At 42.0% G+C, this 21505-nt stretch overlaps 1 protein-coding gene across 4 annotated transcripts in view; it reads right to left on the reverse strand.

The window, feature by feature from the left end:
* Positions 1-596: 596 nt before the first annotated feature.
* The window catches only part of LOC117041390 (core histone macro-H2A.1), a 42729-nt gene continuing 21820 nt past the window's right edge, over positions 597-21505 (reverse strand). The window contains exons 3-9 of one of the 4 annotated variants that reach the window (XM_033140132.1): positions 17989-18095; positions 17537-17734; positions 15685-15792; positions 9922-10012; positions 5427-5516; positions 3915-4089; positions 597-1285 (exon numbers count right to left, since the gene is read on the reverse strand). In XM_033140132.1, coding sequence (XP_032996023.1) covers positions 1120-1285; positions 3915-4089; positions 5427-5516; positions 9922-10012; positions 15685-15792; positions 17537-17734; positions 17989-18095 — 935 coding nt within the window. In that variant the 3' untranslated portion in view covers positions 597-1119. Of the gene's footprint in view, positions 1286-3914; positions 4090-5426; positions 5517-5956; positions 6060-9921; positions 10013-11851; positions 11952-15115; positions 15300-15654; positions 15793-17536; positions 17735-17988; positions 18096-21505 lie in introns of those variants that run through there. The other 3 variants (XM_033140131.1, XR_004425962.1, XM_033140133.1) reach the window with 3 other exon arrangements.

A 21505-nucleotide genomic window follows, 5' to 3' on the forward strand; every position in this document is an offset into this window, starting at 1 on the left:
CAGCCAGGGTGTCCAGCGGTCAGGTAGTCCAACCAACTGTGGAGGGCCACACGTTCCCCATCTCATGATTACATGAACCCCTTTAGATCCAGCAGGGATTTTTCATGTTCCTACACTCATAAAATTACATTCTGTGATGGTTCTAAACAAGAAGTGCTGATTACCTTTTTGAAGTTTCCAAAACGCCCAACATTCTAGCACACTTTTTGCTAAATTTTGGGTGTGCAAAAACCAATTTGCCACCGGCTAGCTGCCTGGGTGGCTCCAGCAAAGCTTTCTGTATGTGTAAACTGAGGTCAAGGACGCAGCAAGGCAAACATTGAAGCCAGACCTGAAACGAAAAATGTCTCACAGCCCAAAAGGGGGTGAATCCTCTTGGAACAAGGGCCACAGACTATTGAAAACTAATGCAGAATAACCCTGTGGATGTTTTTGCACATTTACATGATAAGAGCTAAATCAATTAGTACTTGATTAGTAATTATTCATATTGAAAGACAAGTGCATTGTTTCGTTCATTCAAGTTCACATCCGACAGCTGTTGGTGCATATTTGTCAGAGGCTTGCAACCCATTAACTCAGAACACACCAACGAGAACATTTTAAACATTTTACTAAATCAATTCACACAAATCCCAAATTGCAATTATAATTAAGGGCAACAGGGTTCTTTTCTCCTCAGATCCATCATCGGGACAAGACGTAAACACAAATAAGATGTGTAGCATCTTTTCTTCTTCTTTTAAAAAAACGAGAAAGGAACGCCACTTGATAAGAGCACCACAACACAGTTACAAAATAGGGTCTGCCGGTTTCTTCCACGAATAACAGACTATGTACTGCTAACAACTTCTGCATCAATCTGTACTTCATTAAAATAAAACTATAAAATCTCCTAGATTACACTAAATTCAGACAATGCCTGGAATACAGTGCATTAACAGCAGTAATGCCAACTATCAGTGCCAACATAAAAACATTTTAGAAAGTCAAAAAAAGCCCCACCTCTATTCCCCTAGATGAGCAAAATTTAAAATAAGGGCCGCTCTGTCTCACAATGAGGAATAAAGAATTGGAGGGGGAGGGGGCAAGGAGGCAGGGACTCTTTGCTTCCACGACTTAGTTGGCATCTAACTTGGCCATTTCTTGCACATAAATCCCTATACTCTCACTGTCAAAGAGCACAAAATAGACGGTCTTGATTGAAGAGGACATTGTTGACACAAAATAGCTGGAAATGGCTTTCAGGATCAGCTGGGCAGCAGTCTGTTTTGGGAAACCATTCCTATTAGGAGAAAACAGGGAGAAAGAAAAAGATAACGTTGGCTCAATAAGCTTGCCGTCTGCAACGCCATACTTTCCAAAGAACACTTATTTGCCCTATATATTTCCAAAATGTAACCAGGCTTCTGTAGCAGGATGCCTAGATTGCAAGTTCCAGGGGAAAGTCTGATGGCTAAAAGACATGGGTCTAATGCCAAGATTCACTGAGTGTCAAACTAGATGAGATGCTATTCATACAATTAGCAAAGACAAACAAATTGGCATTCTGAAGTGCAAGCTCCCTCAACAGGGATCAGATCCCTAGTGTGGCAGATTGGTTTGTTTTTTAAATCACTGACATCCCTGGATTCCTCCCCACTGGCATGCTTAATATTTACATTTGTATATGGATCAGGACCACAGTGGGAGGAGGGAAAGCAAAAGGGTTAAAGCCCACAGCGTGCTGCCAGGGTCCTATCATTTGTGTCTAGTAAGCCAGTCATGTAATTGCAAACTGCACAAATGGCATTGCATCTAGTGTGCCCCACAGAAACTTGCAGAAGTATACATATATGTATGTATGTATGTATGTATGTATGTATATATAATGCAGTTGCAATGTTAATTTTAACTCAAGCTTTGTTAGATCACCTCTGAAACATTTCAACCTGTATTTGTATATTCTAGGAGAAAAATGAATTCTCGATCGTCGTAATAGGGATATCTCAATAAGGCAGGCTCAGTTTTACAGAACTGCTTCCCACTCGTATGGAGATGTGTGTATGTGATTATGGGCGAACAGCCATACCTGTGTCAATGTGTGATTGGGATAGGGTATTGCAAAGTTTTTTGGGGGGTGGTTTAGGGGAGACAGACACTAAAATGGAAACCAGATATTTAATGCTGAAATTTTGCACTAAAAGAAGGTCTGATGTTGAAATATGAACTACCCATAGTAATTATTTTTTTAGTTCTGGTATACAGAACTTTACAACTGTTTTTTTTCCAGAGATCTCTTACACATTTGGTCTAGATAAGTTACCTCTAGTATATTACAGCATCTGGCAGACTAACTGCTATAAATGGTCTAATCCCCCCACTATTCTGTTGAAAAGGGAATATATATCTATCTCATGCCCATGTAAACCCATTTTTCAGTCATAAACATGAATGGGGCTGTTTATGTAGGTTTAATGAGGAGTGTCTGCTTGACAGATGCCTGTCCCAGAACCCGTGCTGGCTCAGAGAGAAAACGCTAGCCTTAGAAACTGTTCCTGTTTTAAAATAGGTTTGTTACTTCCTAAAACTTGTAAATTCAAATAGCAAGATGGGTATGTCATGCTTTGAAGGAACACACTTGTCACTGAAAGTGACCTCTCTCATTTAAGTATTAAACTTATCTTCCATCACACACAATGTAGTTCTACTAAACACTGTCTCCTTTTTCTATTGTTTTATTTACAAAGTTGAGACCTTCATGCCCCTCCGCACTTGACATAATTTGATCAAACCAGCTCTGTGAAGAAGCCAATGACAAGAAGGGCCGTAATTCAACGGGAGAGCATCTGCTTTCTATGTAGAAGATCCCTGGTTCAATCCTTGGCATCTCTAGGTAGGGTTTGGCATGTCCTGACTGAAACCCTAAACAGCTGCATTGCTGAGCTAATGGGCTAATGGGCTGACTCAGTATAAGACAACATCCTATGCTAAGATGAGCCAACCTTTCAAAAGTAGCCTATTCCCTTGAAACAATGTTGTGTTGGCACCAACCATCAAGCAAACAGTACAACGCCATTTTACTGATTGCAGTACCTCTTCAAATGTGTTTTGCGTAATATGTGCCGTCTACGCATTCTTTCAATATTGCTATTTTGGCTCCTGCCTAAAGTGAAAAAGCTCTTTCAGCCTGCACTTCCAAGACTGACCACCCAGTCTTGAAAGTGGGCAGCAACAGAGAGATACAGAGTGTTTGGGAAAAAAGCTTTCGCCGTTCTGGAGTGGGTGAATGCAAAACTAGCTTCCTGGCTGTGGCGTCACTGCTGCTTACTGGGAGGGAGACTGGGCGGAAGGGAAAGATGCACTCTCCTTAAAAACCAACTTTCCCCAAGCTAGTTATTTTTGATTCCCACTTCTATTATCCCTAACCAGCACAGATAGCGGTCAGGGGTGAAGAGAGAGGTATCCCAAAAGATCCAGAGGACAACATGTTGTGGAAAGCTGACATATATCATTCACACATTACTTTTTAACAAGGAGCACGCAGCAAAACATACCTGCCACCTGCCTTGAACTCTGGAAGAAGTCACCAGTAGCAGAGATTGTCCAACAAGTATTTTCCCTCATGGAATATACATATATATGGCAGGGATGGGGAATCTTAGAGTGGGTGGAGCAGCAGTGACACCCGGGGCGGCCCACACCCACCACACACCCCTCACACCCCTTCCTCTGCCCCTGGGGTGGGGGAATGCAGGCCTCTAGGCCTCTGGATTCTCAAGATACACTCCTCACCAGCCACACCCACATCTCTCACAGTCCCTGCTTTGCACCCATCTTAAATGTTTTTGCCCGGCTAGAATAAGAGGGTGGCAGAATAGCAAAGCAAAACCACTCAAAATCCGATAGGGTTTTGTTTGATAGGCCAGCCTTACCTGCCACTTCCAATAGAAGGAAACGCAATTGACTTCAGCTTCTTCTCATCTGCCAGAGCCAAGCAGTTCTTCACCGTCTTCTCCAATAGCTCCTCGCATTTGTCTGCACCCCAACTGGGGCTATTGCAATGGATCACAAACTTAGCAGGCAATCCATGGCCTGCACTGACGACAGCTGGTTGGAAAAGAAAAGTACGTATGGCTTACTTCAGTCTTCTCAACGTTTTGAGAAATGCAAATGTGACTGAACTAGTGACGTATGTATATAGTTACTACTTTAATCCTTAAATTCCAGTGGACTGAATGGAACTACATAAATGGCAGTTCTCCATGGTCATCTCCCATCTGAGCACACTGGTTGTGAAACACACAACCTAATTACCCCCCCCCCCCCCGTTAAAATTGGGCACAACACAACATCCTCTGTAGGTTCAACTGCTGATATTCAGAGTCAGCCCTCCCTCAACCTGGTGGCCTCCCAAGGTTTTGGCCTACAACTCCCATCAGCCCCATCCAATGTTGGATGGGACCAATGGGAGTTACTGTCCAAAACACCAGGTTGGAAAAAGCTGTTCTAGACAATGTCTAAGTGCCCATGTGTTTCTAATATGTTTAAACCCTGATTCCCACATGTGAGCATAGAATCCAGAATAAATGCACATACTACAGACAGGTTAAAACTACCGTATTTTTCGCTCCATGGGGCGCACCTCGTTTTTAGAGGAGGAAACAAGATTTTTTTTTCTGGTTTTCCTCCTCTAAAAGCCCTGTTTTTTTGAGGATCAGCGCAAAGTTTTGCAGCTTTTTTTGCAAAGTGAAAAGCCCCCTTTTTGAGGATCAGCTCAAAGTTTTGCAGCTTTTTTGCAAAGGGAAAAGCCCTGTTTTTTGAGGATCAGCACAGATTTGTACAGCTTTTTTGCAAAGGGGGAAAAGCAAAGCTTCTTTTGCAAAGGGGGAAAAGCAAAGAGGAAAAGCCCCGCTTTAATGGGGTTCAATTCACATTTCTACAGCTTCTTAAGGAAAGGGAGCCATTTCTACAGTTTCCAGACAGATAATCTAATCAGCCAGTCACATGTCGCTGGGGAAACAAACAACCTCCCTCTGCAGCACATTCAACAACGGAGGCCTGGGCAAGGGGGTGGGGCTGAAAGGGAGCCGGGGACTCTCATCTCTCTCCCGATCTCTTGCTGATCAGCTGCTGAGCGGGGTCCTTTCAACACCCCCTTTTCTCTTTGTAAAATAAAAAGCAGGATCCTCTTTTGGCCCCTGGCAATTCAGCTCCAGGGACCACCATTCGCTCCATAAGACGCGCAGATATTTCTCCTTACTTTTCAGGAGGAAAAAAGTGCGTCTTACGGAGCGAAAAATACGGTATATACACAGGTTAACTCTTCCATAATGAATTTCTGCAAAGGCCAACTGGGAGTCTATGATACACACATTGATACACACATGGAGAGACATTTCGCTCACAATCCCCCCACCCCGATTTCTCAGGGATTTAAACTGCACCTCCAGCTGTGTCCAAGGGTCCGTTCTTTTTGCGAAGTTCCACCACGGCCTCCAGGAATTCTTTTCCGCCTTTCTTCTCCAAAGTGCTCCCTGCACAAGGATAGAGTTGTGACTGTTCCGCATCCAAGAGACAGCATTCATCACTTCAGGCAATTACATGGCATAATTTCTCCGAGCAAAAAGATTTTGGGGACTGCAAAGTAAGATCTAAACCTTTGGGGACGAGTCCAGAATAACTATTCTCTCCTTCTCTTTCTCTCTGTTTTTTTTTTTTTTTAAAAGATCACCCTCCCACATATTTTCATTCTGTCTGAAAGTATTTTCTGATGCAATTCTCAATGTCGGCCAGCAGGGCGGTGACATCCCTAGTGCCTTCGTCTGCACCAGGCAACAGACAATGTTCCAGAGAACATGCTCATTCAAGTGCCACTCAGTCGATGCACCAACTTTTTCCCTTAGAGGGCGAGATCCCCTTTCTGTTACAGATTGCTTTAAAGACAAGTTTGCCATAAGAAGAACTTGAAACTCACCTCATCTTCATCCCTGACCCCAACAGATGGCCCCCGGGAGTGAAACAGTCTTGTGAGTGCAGCGGGCTGCTTTACTTGACAACTGCCCAGCTTCTTGAACCACCTTTAACCAAGAGGAAGAGCCTCAGTAATAAGGAGATTCTCTAGGGAACATATCCCTCCGCTGAATCGCTTAACTGCGGCTAAAGAAGCTTGACAAAAGCTGCTCTTGTGTAGGAAGGGAGCTGCACAATTTCAATTACAGCCTGAGGTTTGCACAAAGGCAGTCCACCACTAAATGGTTTAGATCTTATTTTGCAGCTTTTACTTTAACACAGAAGAAATATAAAGTAGCTCAAAAATATGTTTCTCTCTCCCCCACCCCCCACCTTAATTATAAGCACCCAAATCACAGTGCATTTTGCTTAAAGGTCATACAAGTAGCAAGGCAAGGAAACAATGACACTGGGTTCTGGACTGAGAAAGATGCTTGGCAAATTGATTCCTGCAGCCTAATTGTAAACATATTTACTTGGGAAGTAAAATGCTTCTTTCAGTGGAACTTTCATGTGCTCAGGGTCACAGGCTGCAACCCTACACACACTTACTACTGAACTCTGCAAGGCTTACACCCAAGTAAACATGCATAGGATTGGGCTGTTAGTATTAAAAGCCACAATGCTGCCATACTTTGTGAAATGAATTAACTTTAGTCATACAGACAAAGGGGACTGCAGTTTCTGATGGAAGTGCACATATTGTATGCTCAGTGAAATACGTTTGGATTTGGGATTGTGCCTCAAAAGAAGAGTTCTGCATACGCTACTGAAGATGTGTTATGTTTTGCTTGACAACACAGACTAATCTTAGCAGACTTCTAACAAGGTATTAATTCATTTTATTCTACTTTGTAAAGAATATGGAACGAGTTTCAGCTCAGAGGTTTATGGTATTCTCTTAAGAGATAATTAGCCGACTGCAAATTCTGTCAGGTTGAGACTCTGGAAAATTGGTCCTTTTGTTCTGCAGTTTAAGTATTCATTGCTGTCATCATGAATGGTCCAAAGAACGTTCTGAGGGCATTTTTAAAATTCAGGAGACGTCAGCTTGGTTAATTTCCGGACAGCAGCAGCAGAACTAAATTCGTTGGAGGAAGGAGAGGGTGAAAGTCCAAGTAATACTTTTAAATATGTTCACATGGGCAAGATGCAGACAACTTCTGCAGCTACTGAAGACGACACCTGAAGCTCACGACAAGCAAAGGGTACCAGGGTTGGGAAACATTTGTGCCTGAAACCCTGGACTCCACTGCCAGTCAGGGTAGATTATACTGAGCTAGATGGAGCTAGGACAATCTTACTGGAAATGTTTCTAGGAATGGTAACCAACAGAGAATGTATCTAATATACAATTCCAAGGCAAGCAGAAGGGACGAACAACATCCCTTTAGCAAGGAAGTTGGGATATATTCCAGTAAAAAGAATACTAAATTGGCCAGAAATGACTGCTCAGTAGACATTGATTCTGTGCAGCTATTCCCCAAGTGCAAAGTGATTACTAGGAATATATATGTTCACTTCACCTTGAATTACCCTCAAGGGGGCAGCTAGACAATTCTAGTAAAGTACAACCTTATTTTGAATGGTTTTGCCTTATAAGAAGGCTCTAATCTAAGTTTCATTAAATGGTTTTTGCCAAGTTTGGGTCTTGCATTTATTGAGCTCTATCTATGGATTGTTTAAACACTGGTTAATAGCATTCAGGAGAACAGATATTTGTTCTTCCATTAAATTGCTTATACCTTTGCCTGTGTGCATACGTACATCAATTATATGTATTAGCATTAGAGATGTACAAGTCAAATGGCACTGCCACAGTGGTTAAAAGCAGTGCTTTTTCAGGGGGTACTCAAGGATAAACAGTACTGGAATCTCTTTTGGGGGTGGGGCTTAAAAAGTGTGGCACTTACTGGGACAACTTCAAGGTGAGTACGAGCACCTATTTTTCTGGGGGGGGGGAAGCACTGGTTGAAAGTATTATAATAAATTAAATAATTGGAAATTGGCTGCCTTTTAATGATTTATTCAGATCTGCTAACCCTGATAAACATTTTTGTTTATGGTGTTACTTTAAAATGGACAAGGAACATTTAAACTTGAGAGGCATGTCCTACCTGCACTGTACCACTGCTGGTTAGTTGCACTTAAGAAATGGCATGTATTACCTCTTTACAATACACTAACTTCACACCTTGCAGCTAAATGGTTCCTTGCTCATCACAGGCATAAATATATGTGTTACTTCCACAGAATAAAGTCATTATTTCATGCTGACAAAGCAGGCATTGGCAAAATGGGGACTACAGGCTATGCAGAAATTCAAGTCTGCAAAATTGTTGCGATATTCCCCCAAAATATAATGTGGTTAGAAGGCCTTTATGGATAAAAGTTAATCATTTGAAGCTAAGCATGTGTGCACTTCTGTTCTTCCTTCCAGCAGTCAAAGGGAATTAGAAGGTGGTGTGCTACTGAATGAAACAACCCAGGTTCCTTTGAGTCTTCCCACCCACAACTTGACATGAAGGCATTTCTTCATTATACCGGTAGGTTGTCATATTTCAAAAAGCAAAATTCCTGACACCCGCAAAGTTGAGGTTTTTTTTAAAAGGAAACCACCAAAAATTGTTGAACTTTTTTTTAAGAAAGCCACCTAACCCCAAAATAGTGATTTTCATTTTTGGGGGGCTGCTTCCGCTGCTTTTTCCATCGCGTGGCCATACATCTGGGTTTTCCATTACAAAATCCCCCCCGACACCATTTTTACACCTGAAAACCAGGACATGTCAGGAATTTTCCTAATGTACGGAAAGCCTAGGTGAACACCAACTTGCAGTTCTTAGAAATGAGTGGCTTGGCTAGACCAACTTAGTCTCATTTGGATCCCAATGAAATAATAACTAACTATTCGCACTGACTTCAGCGGGAATAGGCGTTACTAACTTAGCCGACCTACAACCAATTGTTTAGGATGCAATTTTGCCTATGCTGTTCCATGTGCAATTCTGTGTAAGTCAGTTAGGACCACATTTCACGTGGCCTTTGGAGCGTGTGGGAAGAGCAGTATCAGAAATAGGCCCCGGCAGGCTAATGAAAAATTGCAGGGTTTCTAAAGCAGCAAGCTTGCCAGTTAAGTGAAGATGGCTTCCAAAAAAAAAAAAAAAATGTGTAAAGATTTGCTTTTCGTACCTTCTGAAAAATCAGGCATCTACCTAATGAGACAAGAAACAGAAATCTTTTGAGTATTTTGTTGACCCCCTCTACATACCTCTTTTTAAAAGCATGTGGGGAAATGTAGCGAGTTCAATGGGCCCTTCAAGAGTGCTTAAAATTGACTACACCAGTGGAACTGTACATTTCCCCCCGCCAAAGTAATACAGTGGTGCCCCGCTAGACAAAAATAATTTGTTCTACGAGTGTCTTCATAGAGCGAATTTTTCGTCTAGCAAAGCGGCAATGGAGCGCGGAGTTTTTTGCGCCGAAAATTTTTTTTTTCCATCTTGCGAGGCAGCCCCATTGACTTTTTCGTCTTGCGGGGCAGCCTTCCGCTAGCAAATGCCGTTCGTCTAGCGAGTTTTTTGTCTAGCAAGGCATTCGTCTAGCGGGGCACCACTGTAATTATGGGTAGTTCTGATGAATGTTTCTTAAAGATTCTGTTATTAGTGAGAACCTATTTCCTCCCTCTTCCATAATATTAATCTCAATGTGCTTTGTACAGGAAAACAAAGCCAGTGAGGCGAAGTGATGGTCCAGGTCTTGACTGGACAGGCATCTTGCATTTAACCAATTTGGCCCTGACTTTACTCGGTAGAGGGCAGGACTGCTGGAAGTGAGAAAAGAATGCCGATCCACAGGGCAGGGGTAAGCTTGTTGCTGCTGATTGGTTCATGCATACACATACAAACTCTGCAGCACCGAACTCTCCATTACCTACTTCACCACCGGTGTAGATGTCAGAGTTTGTCGGGTGAACGACAGCATCACTGTCGATCGTGGCAATGTCAGCCTGAACAACTTGCAACTACAACAGGTAAACAAATGTGCATCAACCATGTTGGTCAAAGACCCAAAACAGGATCTACATTTCCTCGTTATCCTACCTTTGGGCTTCAAAATGTGTGCCATTAACAATAACAACCAAACCCCCCAAAAATCTTTGTACAGGTGTATGCGAAGAAAAGGGGGGGGTGTAAGGAGGAAGCAGAGAAGTATCAAATACATCAACTTTAGCAGCTGACCGACAGGACAAGGACAAGGCAGGCATTTCAGCTTGTGTCAACAGCAGCTACAACCTTCTTGACTTTGCCGAAACCTGTGAAACTGGAATCTTACGGAATGTGGTGACAACATCCAATAACTGGATAATCCAGCCTAACAAAACAACTAGCTTCTCCAGTTTGATGATTATTTGCATTTTTTTCCGTACACAACTCCCTAGACATATTGGGGGAAAGCCACGATCCAGTCAACTTATGTGGGTCTCTTGAAAATATTGAGTTGCTGAATTTTCCCAAGTCCCTCAATGGGACTAAGGCTGCAATCCTATATACACTTACCTGGGCGTAAGCCCCACTGAATTCAATGGGAATTACTTCCGAGTAGACATGTATAGGATTGTGTTATGAAAGTGCTTAACTTTGGTTGGATAGTGACTTGTCTGAAATTAGAAACGTGTCTGTGTGTGTTTTAATTTACAACCTAAGACCACATTATTTAAAGTTATGATAAAGTTTATTCATCAATATTTTATAAACAGTTAATCACTTTCACTTTGATAGTTTGTTTAAATTTCAAAGATAAGGAAAAACCATAAAATATTTTGGGTGAAGACTGGTCTGAGTAAAACTTTCTCGTGTCCTCTGTCTACTGATGCACATACTAGCACTGAGAAAAATCATCAGGTTGTCAAAATCAAATTCACTGTTTCATTAAGAAACTATTAAAAACTTGTGGAATCATTAAAAGCAGTAATCTCCTCCTCTGCACACAGCAAAATAAGGCAGGTGCCAACTTTGCAGTGTTTCTAGTGGCCTCCTGGAGATATATTTATTCACACAGGCCTTTACTGGTCATTGACATCAACTCATTTTCAAATGTAGCCTGTGCTGTATTTATTGGCTTTTAATTTTTTTAAATAAATTATTAGTATTTATGTGTTGTTAACTGCCTGGGTTGTTTTTTTTAAAAGAAGAAGTGTGGTATACTTACCTAAAAGCAATTAAGGTAAATATAAGCTATTGCAGCCTTCCCCAACGTAGTACCCTGCAGATGTTCTGGATTACATGTCTCTGCTTGTTGGGGGGTGAATGGGACTTGCAGTTTAAAACACCTACACCAGGTTAGGGAAGATTGAGCTACTCCACAAAATCATGTAGATTATTATTATTATTAAATGTACGTCCTTTGAATGACAAGACAACTTTCTTTTTGAGCACAGCGTTATTTAAAAATACATGTAGTGTCGACAATGTATGATTAAAATAATCTTTGTTTATAACTGAACAAAAAGTTGATTGAATCAAAAACAGGGAAGGAAGCAGGGGAGCATATTAGCTCATTATCTCTCACTATCAGTTTCTATCTCTACCTACTTCAATGAAAAGAATAATCAGAATGGAGAAACTATTTATTTTGATGATGGATATTTAACCGTTTTAGCTCTCAATGAATCCACATACGAAACATCCCCAAAAGAACCAACAGTCACATTCGATTATTATGGAACAATAAGTTAATTAGGTAATAGTCACATATAATAATCCACCCTTTTATGTATTTTGAGGCTTTCAAAATCTTGCATTGATTTACATTCCATAATTTCCATGTGACTGTTAGTTATGGCAGCCCATTCCCCATTTACCTAGATCATCTTTAAGGTCAATGTCAGCATTGGTGGGATTGATAATGGCCTCCACTTCGAAGCCGGCTAAATTACTGATTTCACTGTGAATAAGGTTCAGCTGAAAAGAAAAGCATGAGGTGGGAAATAACGACAGGACAGTTGGGAAATCACAGAGAAGCTGCAGAAAAGTAAGACTTGCAACGCAGGTGGGGGTAGCATCACTGCAAACAAATGTGCAGAAATAAATGGCAGGTTACTGGTAAACAAACAAATTGGAATATGCTTCAAACTCAAGACTCGGACATGATTCTGTACATGGGAAGGAAGCACTTGTGTCAGGTCAGAGCTTTAACTTGCCAAGCTTTAATGCCTGATGGGGATGAACTGGCAAGAGAATGGGATGTCAGGTCCCTAGCACCTCTGCTGGCTTCCTACTAGGCAGTAGTGAATGTTGGGGCACTAGCGCTTACTTCAACTCTGATTGGTCATGTCATTACTGCCTACCGGGAGTTATAGGGGTAAAGCAGCAGTGAGGTTGGTGTGGTGCAAACACCCTGGCAGGACTGCTGGATTGTCCCTGCTGGCGTGTTTGCACCACCCTGGTTTCGCCAGCAATCATTTTACATGACATGTATCTGATCTGCTTACAATGACAAGCAACCAACCAACAGACATTTTGGTTCACTGTTGCATATGGTGGGTAGGGTAGGGAGGAGAAGGGATGATTTTGCATGTGTGTGTAATGTCAGTAAGGATATACCTTAAGGCTGCATTGCTCTCTTATCTGGGAAACAGGCCCCAATGAACCCAGTGTGCAATGTGCACGGTAAACTTTCTATAAATGGGTAACCAAAATAAGACAATGTCTCCTTTCCACTTGGCAGGATGCTGCAGGAGACCAAGTATAAGAGCTTTCGTGCAAGTCAGTTTGGTAGGAAAGCCCCCACCAAGTAAAGTGAGGTGGGTGACTGCTAGGGAGAGGGCCTTGTCAGTGGTGGCACCCCAGTTATCCTCCCTACAAGAGTCTTTCCTGGTGCCTTCTTTATGGTATTTTCAGAATAATCTTTTAGGTGAAGCCTTTTTTTTAAAATCTTCCCAGGATATTTTAAATCTTCAAATGAGAATGTTTAAATTGCATAGGCTCCCGATTTTGTACTTTTAAAAATCCCTACATTATTTGTACCTTACATTCTTTGGAGCAGGGAACTCTTTTGGCTCCATGGGCCAGATCCATATCAGGAACTGCCTTGCAGGCCAAATTTTACACAAAGCCATTGTGAGTCACAGGCCTTACAGGTGGGGAGGGCCGCCCACCTGTCAAAGTCCCCTCTTGCATTACTAATTATTTTAGCATTATTCAATTAATTTTTTTGTCAATGCAAAGGGAGAAAAATAAAATGGCCGTTTTTCAAAAGCAAACAAAATACAAAGTGCCAAAAAGCATTGACATGCTGTGGGGAGCAGCCCAGACTTCAAAGTGGAAGTAAGGAGTCAACTGAAATGAGGGGAGCGGTGCAGATGGAGAATCAGAATACAGGCGTGGAAGTCAGAGATGTGTGTGCAAAAATTATTCCTGCAGTTTTCAAATGTAAGGTATGTATTTATTCTGAATCGGAACGAATTATGCCGAGGCCTGTTTTTAAACAGAATCTATGGGAATTACATCATGCACTTATAATAACTTATATGTTTTCTCATACTCTACTGTTTGAGACTTGCATTGGCAGAACTGGTGTCGGCAGAGAGAAAGCAAAAATCAGACATTGAATAAAGATACTTCATGTTGCTAACTTGTGAGAATTCCCAAGGGACTCGATTTCTTAATATAATCATAAACCAGCCTGTTGTAACCAGAATTAGAACTAAATGTAGTTTTTAATGTGTGGCGGATGAAGCTTGACAAAGTACTAAAATAATATTTTCTTCGGTAGAACAAAAAAACATGCAAGTAATAGACATACAAAATATGAACAAATACAAAATGTTAGCATTTCTCAGTGCGAATACCTAAACCTTCTCCATTTCCAAATGAAAAACATGACTTTGGACGTTAGATGCACATATAAATAAACATGCCTTCCAAGCTACTTTCTTCACTGGAGAAAGGGGACTATTATTCAATATGAAACAATAATTAGCCAGAAGAAAGCGCGCCCCTGGGTAAGACAGCAAAAGGAACATATCATTTTGTGATTCATGTAACTGAACGTCTAACACCCCACTTTGAAGCATTTTCTCACTGTAACACAGACATACAATCAAGTTTCTGAAGGGTGTTTCTGAAACCTTTCCTGAGTGTTTTGGTTCATACAGTAAGAACGGAGCTATGATATTACAAGGCATTTGCAGAGTTTCCAATTCTGCATTTGCCTCTTCACTTTTAACGCAGGAGGGATCGGCGTTTGTGGAGGAGACTGGGAAGGGAAGCTGCTTAACCCTTCTCCCACCACTGATTTTTCCTTCCAATCACCACCTAAAATTCTTTCCTCCTCTGGATGGGCATTTCCAGTATTAGGAGTTAGCTCGAATGTGTGTGGAATACTTTGGAGATGCTTGCAGGAGACTCAGCAGATGGAAGAAGGGTTATGCGATCCCAATGCAAATGCCTCCATCCCTGCAAAATCTCTAAAATATCATTAACTGGCAAACGTGCTTGGAAAACACATATTGCATGCCAGCTAAATTGTAAGGCATGTTGGAATGAAAGACCGCAAACGTATTTACTGAATTAATTAGTGCAATGCCACCTGGCATTTTTCTCCAAAACTTAATTTACTGGGGCCGTATCAACAGGGCCTTACAGACATAGGTGACTATATAGCAAAGCCATTTCATTTTCAGCACAAGTTCGCTGAAACAAGTACTGTACGCTTTCATGTGCAGATGATTTTTAAATCACAGAACATGTTATTGCCTTCAACTAGGAGGCTAAGTGTGCTCCTCTGGTGACCACCTGCATCCAAGGATGTCTGCATCAGTCATGATCACAATTAACCTTTTTGGCTAGGCACATAGCTTCGTTCATTTATTCCTCCCTCTCCTTTGCTAGTCAGTCTTTTCACATCTATCCAAAACTCCACCACCAGCAATCTCTTTCAGACCTTCCCCCCCTTTTATCTCCCTCACACCCCTAACACTTTGTGCTATGTGTACTGTAGAAATAATGAGAGCAATCTTCAAAAATATATATAAAAGATTCCATTGTTTCCAAGCGGATAGTTTGCCAGATGTGTTAATCATGGCAGGTGGGGGAGAATGGGGAAGTTGGGTGTGTGCCAAGCCATTGAAGAAGCTGGGAAGTCCCTCCTAAGTAATACTGTGCGTTGCACCCAACTAAGTTCTACACAGAGTAAACCCAATTAAATTGATAAGCCTAAGTGTGCCAGCTTACTAGCTTCGGTGGGTCTGCTCTGAGCAGGACAAGCACTGGATGCAATCCTGTATATCTATTTAGCTATGTACTATTGAATTATGGTGCTAGAGGAGACTCTTGAGAGTCCCATGGACTGCAAAAAGATCAAACTTATCCATTCTTAAAGAAATCAGCCCTGAGTGCTCACTGGAAGGGCAGATCCTGAAGTTGAGGCTCCAGTACTTTGGCCACCTCATGAGAAGAGAAGACTCCCTGGAAAAGACCCTGATGTTGGGAAAGATGGAGGGCACAAGGAGAAGGGGACGACAGAGGATGAGATGGTTGGACAGTGTTCTCGAAGCTACTAACATGAGTTTGGCCAAACTGTGGGAGGCAGTGGAGGATAGGGGTGCCTGGCGTGCTCTGGTCCATGGGGTCACGAAGAGTCGGACACGACTGAACGACAATTAAAAACTGTGAATATATTGCACAAACCTACCTTCTGCCCAAGGAATAGACTTTTTGTAGAAAGGACGGTGAAGCCATCTGTCGGGGTGCCTTCTGTTGTGCTGTCAGCACTTGCTGATTTGCTGACTTCTCCCTGTTTCTTCTCAGTCAAAATCAACCAAGCAATCAGTTAGTAAAATCCACAATTAAACAGACCAACGCAGCACAACTAATCATATGCTCATATTGCAGCTACTCCACAGAGGGAGCAAGTTGGCAAAGCCCCTACTGCTAGACTAGACACATGCTAGATGTATTCACAAATTTTAGATACAAATAAAACTTCTCACTGTGTTGGTAATCCATACGCTATACCATACAGAATGTGTTTTACCATCCATCTAGCAATGCGAGTGGGAATCTGTCTTTGACATATCTCAGCTGAGTGACTCTCATATGGCTAAAACAATACTCTTGATTGGATTCCTCTAAAGGTGTGATGTCAAAGGCAAATCCATTTTGTGTTTGTTTCTTCCCCAAAGGTATAAGCAACAAAGGATATTCTTATTTGCGTGAATTTCCTTTGCATGAAGAAGGTCCCAGATTCAGTCCCAGGCAGGGCTGGGAAAAGATTCCTATCTGAAACAGTGTTGAACCACTGCCAGTGAAGCTAGATGGCCCAAGAAGGCAACATCTTACGTTTCCATGTATATTTGGACAGCTGCTGAGAAATTCTGCTTTTGCAATCATGGCCTAAAGCAGGAGCAGATAACCTTTTGGGCTCAGTGGGCCAAATCTTTACCCACCTCTCAATCACCTGATGTCATAATGATGTCAGCTGACTGACAAGTGGATTGTCCTGCTCACCAGTCAACATTGGCCTGTAGGGTTGCGGGGGAGGAGGGAGAGAGCAACCAAGCAGGTTGAACTCCCTGTGCATCAGCTGATGTGTGTGTGATGTTCAATGCTGCTTTCTGTAGGGTTTGGGTGCGCCAGCAAGTTCTCTGTGGGAAACTTGCTCGCATACCTGAACCAAGCAGCGTTGACCCCCCTCACATATCAGCTGAAGTGAAGGGAGTTAAAGCCAGACTTCTGGAGCGATCAGCTGCATGAGAAACCGATCCAGCCACATCTCTACCTGCCCTGCCCCTGATATCGCATAAGACGTCAGGTGTGGGGCAGGTAGGCATGGCTTGGGAGAAACAGCTTGGTGGGCCAAATGCGGCCTGAGGTTTCCCCATCCCTGTTAGAAAGTGTTCTAACCTTCACCTCCACAGAATGACCAAGCAGTATATGGCCCACTCACCTTCACCTCCACAGAAGGTGCTCACCTTCACCTCCACAGAATGACCAAGCAGTATATGGCCCACTCACCTTCACCTCCACAGAAGGTGCTCACCTTCACCTCCACAGAATGACCAAGCAGTATATGGCCCACTGCTCTCTATAGCATTTTGACTGTAACATTTACAAGGTGGAAGTGGCTTGCCAGGAGGGGAGATAGCGCTACTCTGCTGGCAGGTGGGTTGTTGTTGCTTACCAGGAAAGAGAGGAAGAGGAGAGTTGCAGGGGAGGTCAGCATGGGGCAAATAGGCCAGTAGGCACACTGGGTTGGCTCCACCAGCACATTTGCACAATGCCAACCTCTCCACCGCCTCTCCCTCCCACCCAGTAAGCAACAGGGACCCACCTGCCAGGAAGCTAGCACAGCAGCTCCACCTCACCTGGCAGGCTGCTTCTAGGATCAGATCAGGTGTCATCCAGACAACTAGGAATAATCCATGTCATACATAAGCACTAACAGCGCACTAACACACTAACTTTATAAGTTTCATGGAGCACAATGGGGCTTGCTTTTAGGTAAACATACATAGAACTAGGCTGTAAAGGAAACAGAAGGATACCTTAGCCTTTCTTGCTCCTTTCTTGCCACCTGATTTCTTTGTTGTGGTTTTCTTCTGTGATGGAGATTTTGCCTTTTTCGCCGGCGGCGGAGTGATGATCGCTTCCAGTTTTCCTTTCGATCCCCGTTTCTTCGCCAACAATTCTGGGTGAATATTTGGTAATACACCGCCACTGGCTATGGTGACGCCTTTCAACAGCTTAAATGGAAATGGAACAAACAGGCAATGCTGAATGGCTTTGAAACTGGGAGAAACCAGGTGCCTCGCCACCAAAGGCACAAATGAAAAACTCAGAGAAGGGAGATTACGTGCCAATTTCAACCTGAAGAGTTGCTGATACATTTCCCATTCATGTCATTAAGCCGGGCCAACCGCAAACTACTCCTTATATCCTGAATTACAACTTTGGGTGAAGAAGAGAAAGGAGAGACTCAAAAGGGAAATCTTTTTACCTGATTTAATTCTTCGTCATTTGCTACAGCCAACAGGATATGTCTAGGTGTGACACGACCCTTCTTGTTGTCCCGTGCGGCATTTCCAGCCAATTCAAGAATTTCCGCTGTGAAGGAAGAGAAGACTTTCTCAATTCAAAACAAAAGAAAAACACCTGGCCTTTGTTGGGTTAATAAGGTGACAAAGTAGCATATAGTTGACTTTCTAGCAGTTGACAAAAGGTACGCAGCCACCTGACTCCTAGTACCTGATGGTCGCAAACCACAGTATTATTTGCTTGACAGTAGATTGTAATCATAGATATGCAACCCTGGCTCCGTTATTAATCCTCCAGATTTATAAAAAGACCATAGGAATTTATGTGCAAAACTAAACCTGTATCACAACAGAATCAAGACAGCATTTCTTCTTTGTCTCTGCAAGATTTCAGAGGGTTTTCTTGGGTTTTGTCATCATTTTGGGGTCAAAATTTCATGGTCGGGCATGCATTAGAAATTTCCCAGTAGAAATCAATTAAAATTGTCAACTCGTTATGTGAACGCTCACCTAACAAACAATTTCCTGAGAATGCATTGCATTTGGATAGCAAAACCTGCATGTGGAATCTGCCAGCTTATACGACAGCCTATTTATTCTGATGACAAACTAAAAGATAACAAACCAATAAGAGAAATTATTTATTGGGAACTAAGGGAAGACCTAATACAGAATTGTATTTGTCTGGTGTGTGTTGTATTTTTGAAAAAAATCATCTTTTGGTCCAGATAATTTTTGCAAAATGTTCCAGATTTTCAAACTAGAAGTACTATTGTTTTTTTAACCTAACTGAAATACAGAAACAACTATGGATATGTTCATGTTTTAATACATATTCTGTGCATCTTGGGTAGTCTGTTTTGCCTAATTATTAGGAGTCTTCCATGAATCCCTACGTAAAAAATATCAAATGGCATGAGTGTTATTTAATCATTTATTCTTTACCAGATAAAAACAGATTACATGTGTAACATGCAACCGCTTTGGGGAATATGTAGGAAGGGCAATAATTTCTAGTGAAAAAAAGGAAACTATTAAAAACTATAGTTTGTATGATATAAAGGATTAGCTTCAGTACATATACTAGCTAAGCTGACCTTTATAATATTCCTCAGGTACTATAATAACAATTCCTGTGATAAGCCTGTTATGACACTTACTGGAAACCCTTTGACTACAGCAACAGATGTATTTTTTATCAATGATATTAAGAATTGTTCAGTGTCATATTTCTAAAAGATGCAGTACTGAGAGAGTATTTTGTTTCTCTAGGTTGTTGACTTAACATGATTCCACACATGTGTGGCTAATTTTTTTTTATGACAGACCAACTTTTAATTTAAAAACCTGGAAAGTTAATTCAATATTGAATGTCATTTCTGTGAGGCGCTATTAATGCTCACCGCATCCCTGCGTGTTGAATAGTCAGGGGTCAAGTCACTTGTCATAATTCCAGACAAGGCAGTGAAATTGTTTTGCTATTATCACCTCCTGCCTGGAATTGTAACACATGAATCAGCCCTAAGGCCGTGTATTATAGGAGCTAAACACCTGCAGTGGTACAGATGCTGTAATATACTCCAAGGAACCTACTTCTGCTCCTTTTCTCACCTGCGTCCAATAGGACTCTGCTACCGTAAGCCAAATGGTCTCCAAGGTCAAGGAGGAACGGAATTACAGTCCTTTATGTTTGATAGCATATTAACAGCAGAGCAGATCTTAGGGCAAGGCAACTTGGGAGTACCCTGGTAGGTCAGCCATGTGCTGATGAGGTCCTGTGTACTGGTTTGTGAATTGATGCACGCCCATCATTCACTGGCTGTAGCTTCAAGTGACAACTTGCCTATGCAAATGGTGAGCAGCAAATCAATCTTTCAGTTCATTGGCTTGCGCCAACTCAAACACAGTATTTTTCAAGAGAGGCAGTTCAAACATTTAACCGTAAGTCATCAAGCACTGAGTACTGAGAACTGGTGTAGCTAAGAGACAGATTTATGAATCAGAAAGTCCCTGGGAAGAATCTTGGCTCTGCCATGAACTTACGAGAGTGGGGAGGGAAGGAATAATAATTATTCAGCGTTGCTGTGAAGATTTCCGTGGGGGAGACCTTGGACCAGTCCCTGTCTCTCAGCCTAACGTACCTTACAGCATTGCTGCAAGGAGAAAATGGAGAGAGGACGAACCATGTACACCACCTTGAGTCCCTTGGGGGAAAGGTGTAATATGTAATAAAATACAATATAGAAATCCTGAATGTGAAACGTTTTGATCACTTGAAATCTTTGTATAAATTTCTTATTATTATTACCACCATCACTACTACTACTACTTTTGTTACTATTACTGAACACTTACACATTCATTACCACTATCCTGAAGAGAGATTAACATTAACTAGCAGTGGACACTGTGAATATTTACCAAAAGATGTAATTTATTTCCCCCTGCCAAACACTCATCCCAGCCACAAATAAGGGGTGTTCACACAATACACCCAATGAGTGTACAATTCGCTTACTTATGTAAACATAGGTACACTTTCACACAAACACTTGTATAAGTGTTAGCAACAGTTTGTTCTACCCATGTTCAGCGTAACATGTGAAGAGACTATAAATATACTGTGTTGCCCCTGCCTATCAAATATTGCTGAAAACCTAACTAGGCTTTCTCTTCTCTTCCTCCATGAGGGGAATAAGTGTCTCCTGTGAAGCTTCCTGCAGCCAATTGGAAGCTGTGCCTTGGTTTCCGAAACATTTTGGAAGTCGAACGGACTTCTGGAATGATTCTGTTTGACTTCCAAGGTACGACTGTATGTCAATTTCAGTGGATCTCCTCCAAGAAGAGGAGAAATACAATCCTCTGTATTTATTATGCACTAGTAACAAATTTGCCTTTTTTACTCTTGACATCTAATACATAGAAGTTATATCGTAACCAGAGAGTCTGTGTTAAGTGTTGCTCTTCAGTATCTGAAAGGAACATTTTATTTGTCTTTTATCTGTCTCTTTCAGGGGACACCTGTTTTTGAAAAGCATGAAGTTCTTCTCCGTGGGCAGGAAGCAATTTCGAAAGCACCGTTTCCTAATGGCCCTTCAGGGAAGTCTATGCACCCCACTTCCTTTTCAGACTCAGGAAGAAAGCGTGGTTTAAGAGGAAGGGTAGAAGCTTGTGAAGAAGCTTGTGCACAGGATTGTGTGGTCACGCACATGCTCCATTTTAAGGGTCCTTGTGTAGCACTTTCACAGCTAGCTTGAGGAGTTCCGCCTTGTGTTCTGATTAAAAAAAGCCCTGCCCAATAAATGCCCCTTTTTTGTAATTAAACAAAAGTTGAACTGGAGCATTCATGGCGGAACTTTCAATGTGCACAAAGGATTTCCAGTGAGATCCCTGATCCACAACAATAAACAAGCAAACAAACAAACCTTTGGCAAGAGGGAAGGCATTTTGGGAAGCAGATAAACACAATGCAGCAGGGCC

Source organism: Lacerta agilis, chromosome 2 (genome assembly GCF_009819535.1).
Source record: "Lacerta agilis isolate rLacAgi1 chromosome 2, rLacAgi1.pri, whole genome shotgun sequence".
In the NCBI taxonomy this organism is placed as follows: domain Eukaryota; kingdom Metazoa; phylum Chordata; class Lepidosauria; order Squamata; family Lacertidae; genus Lacerta; species Lacerta agilis.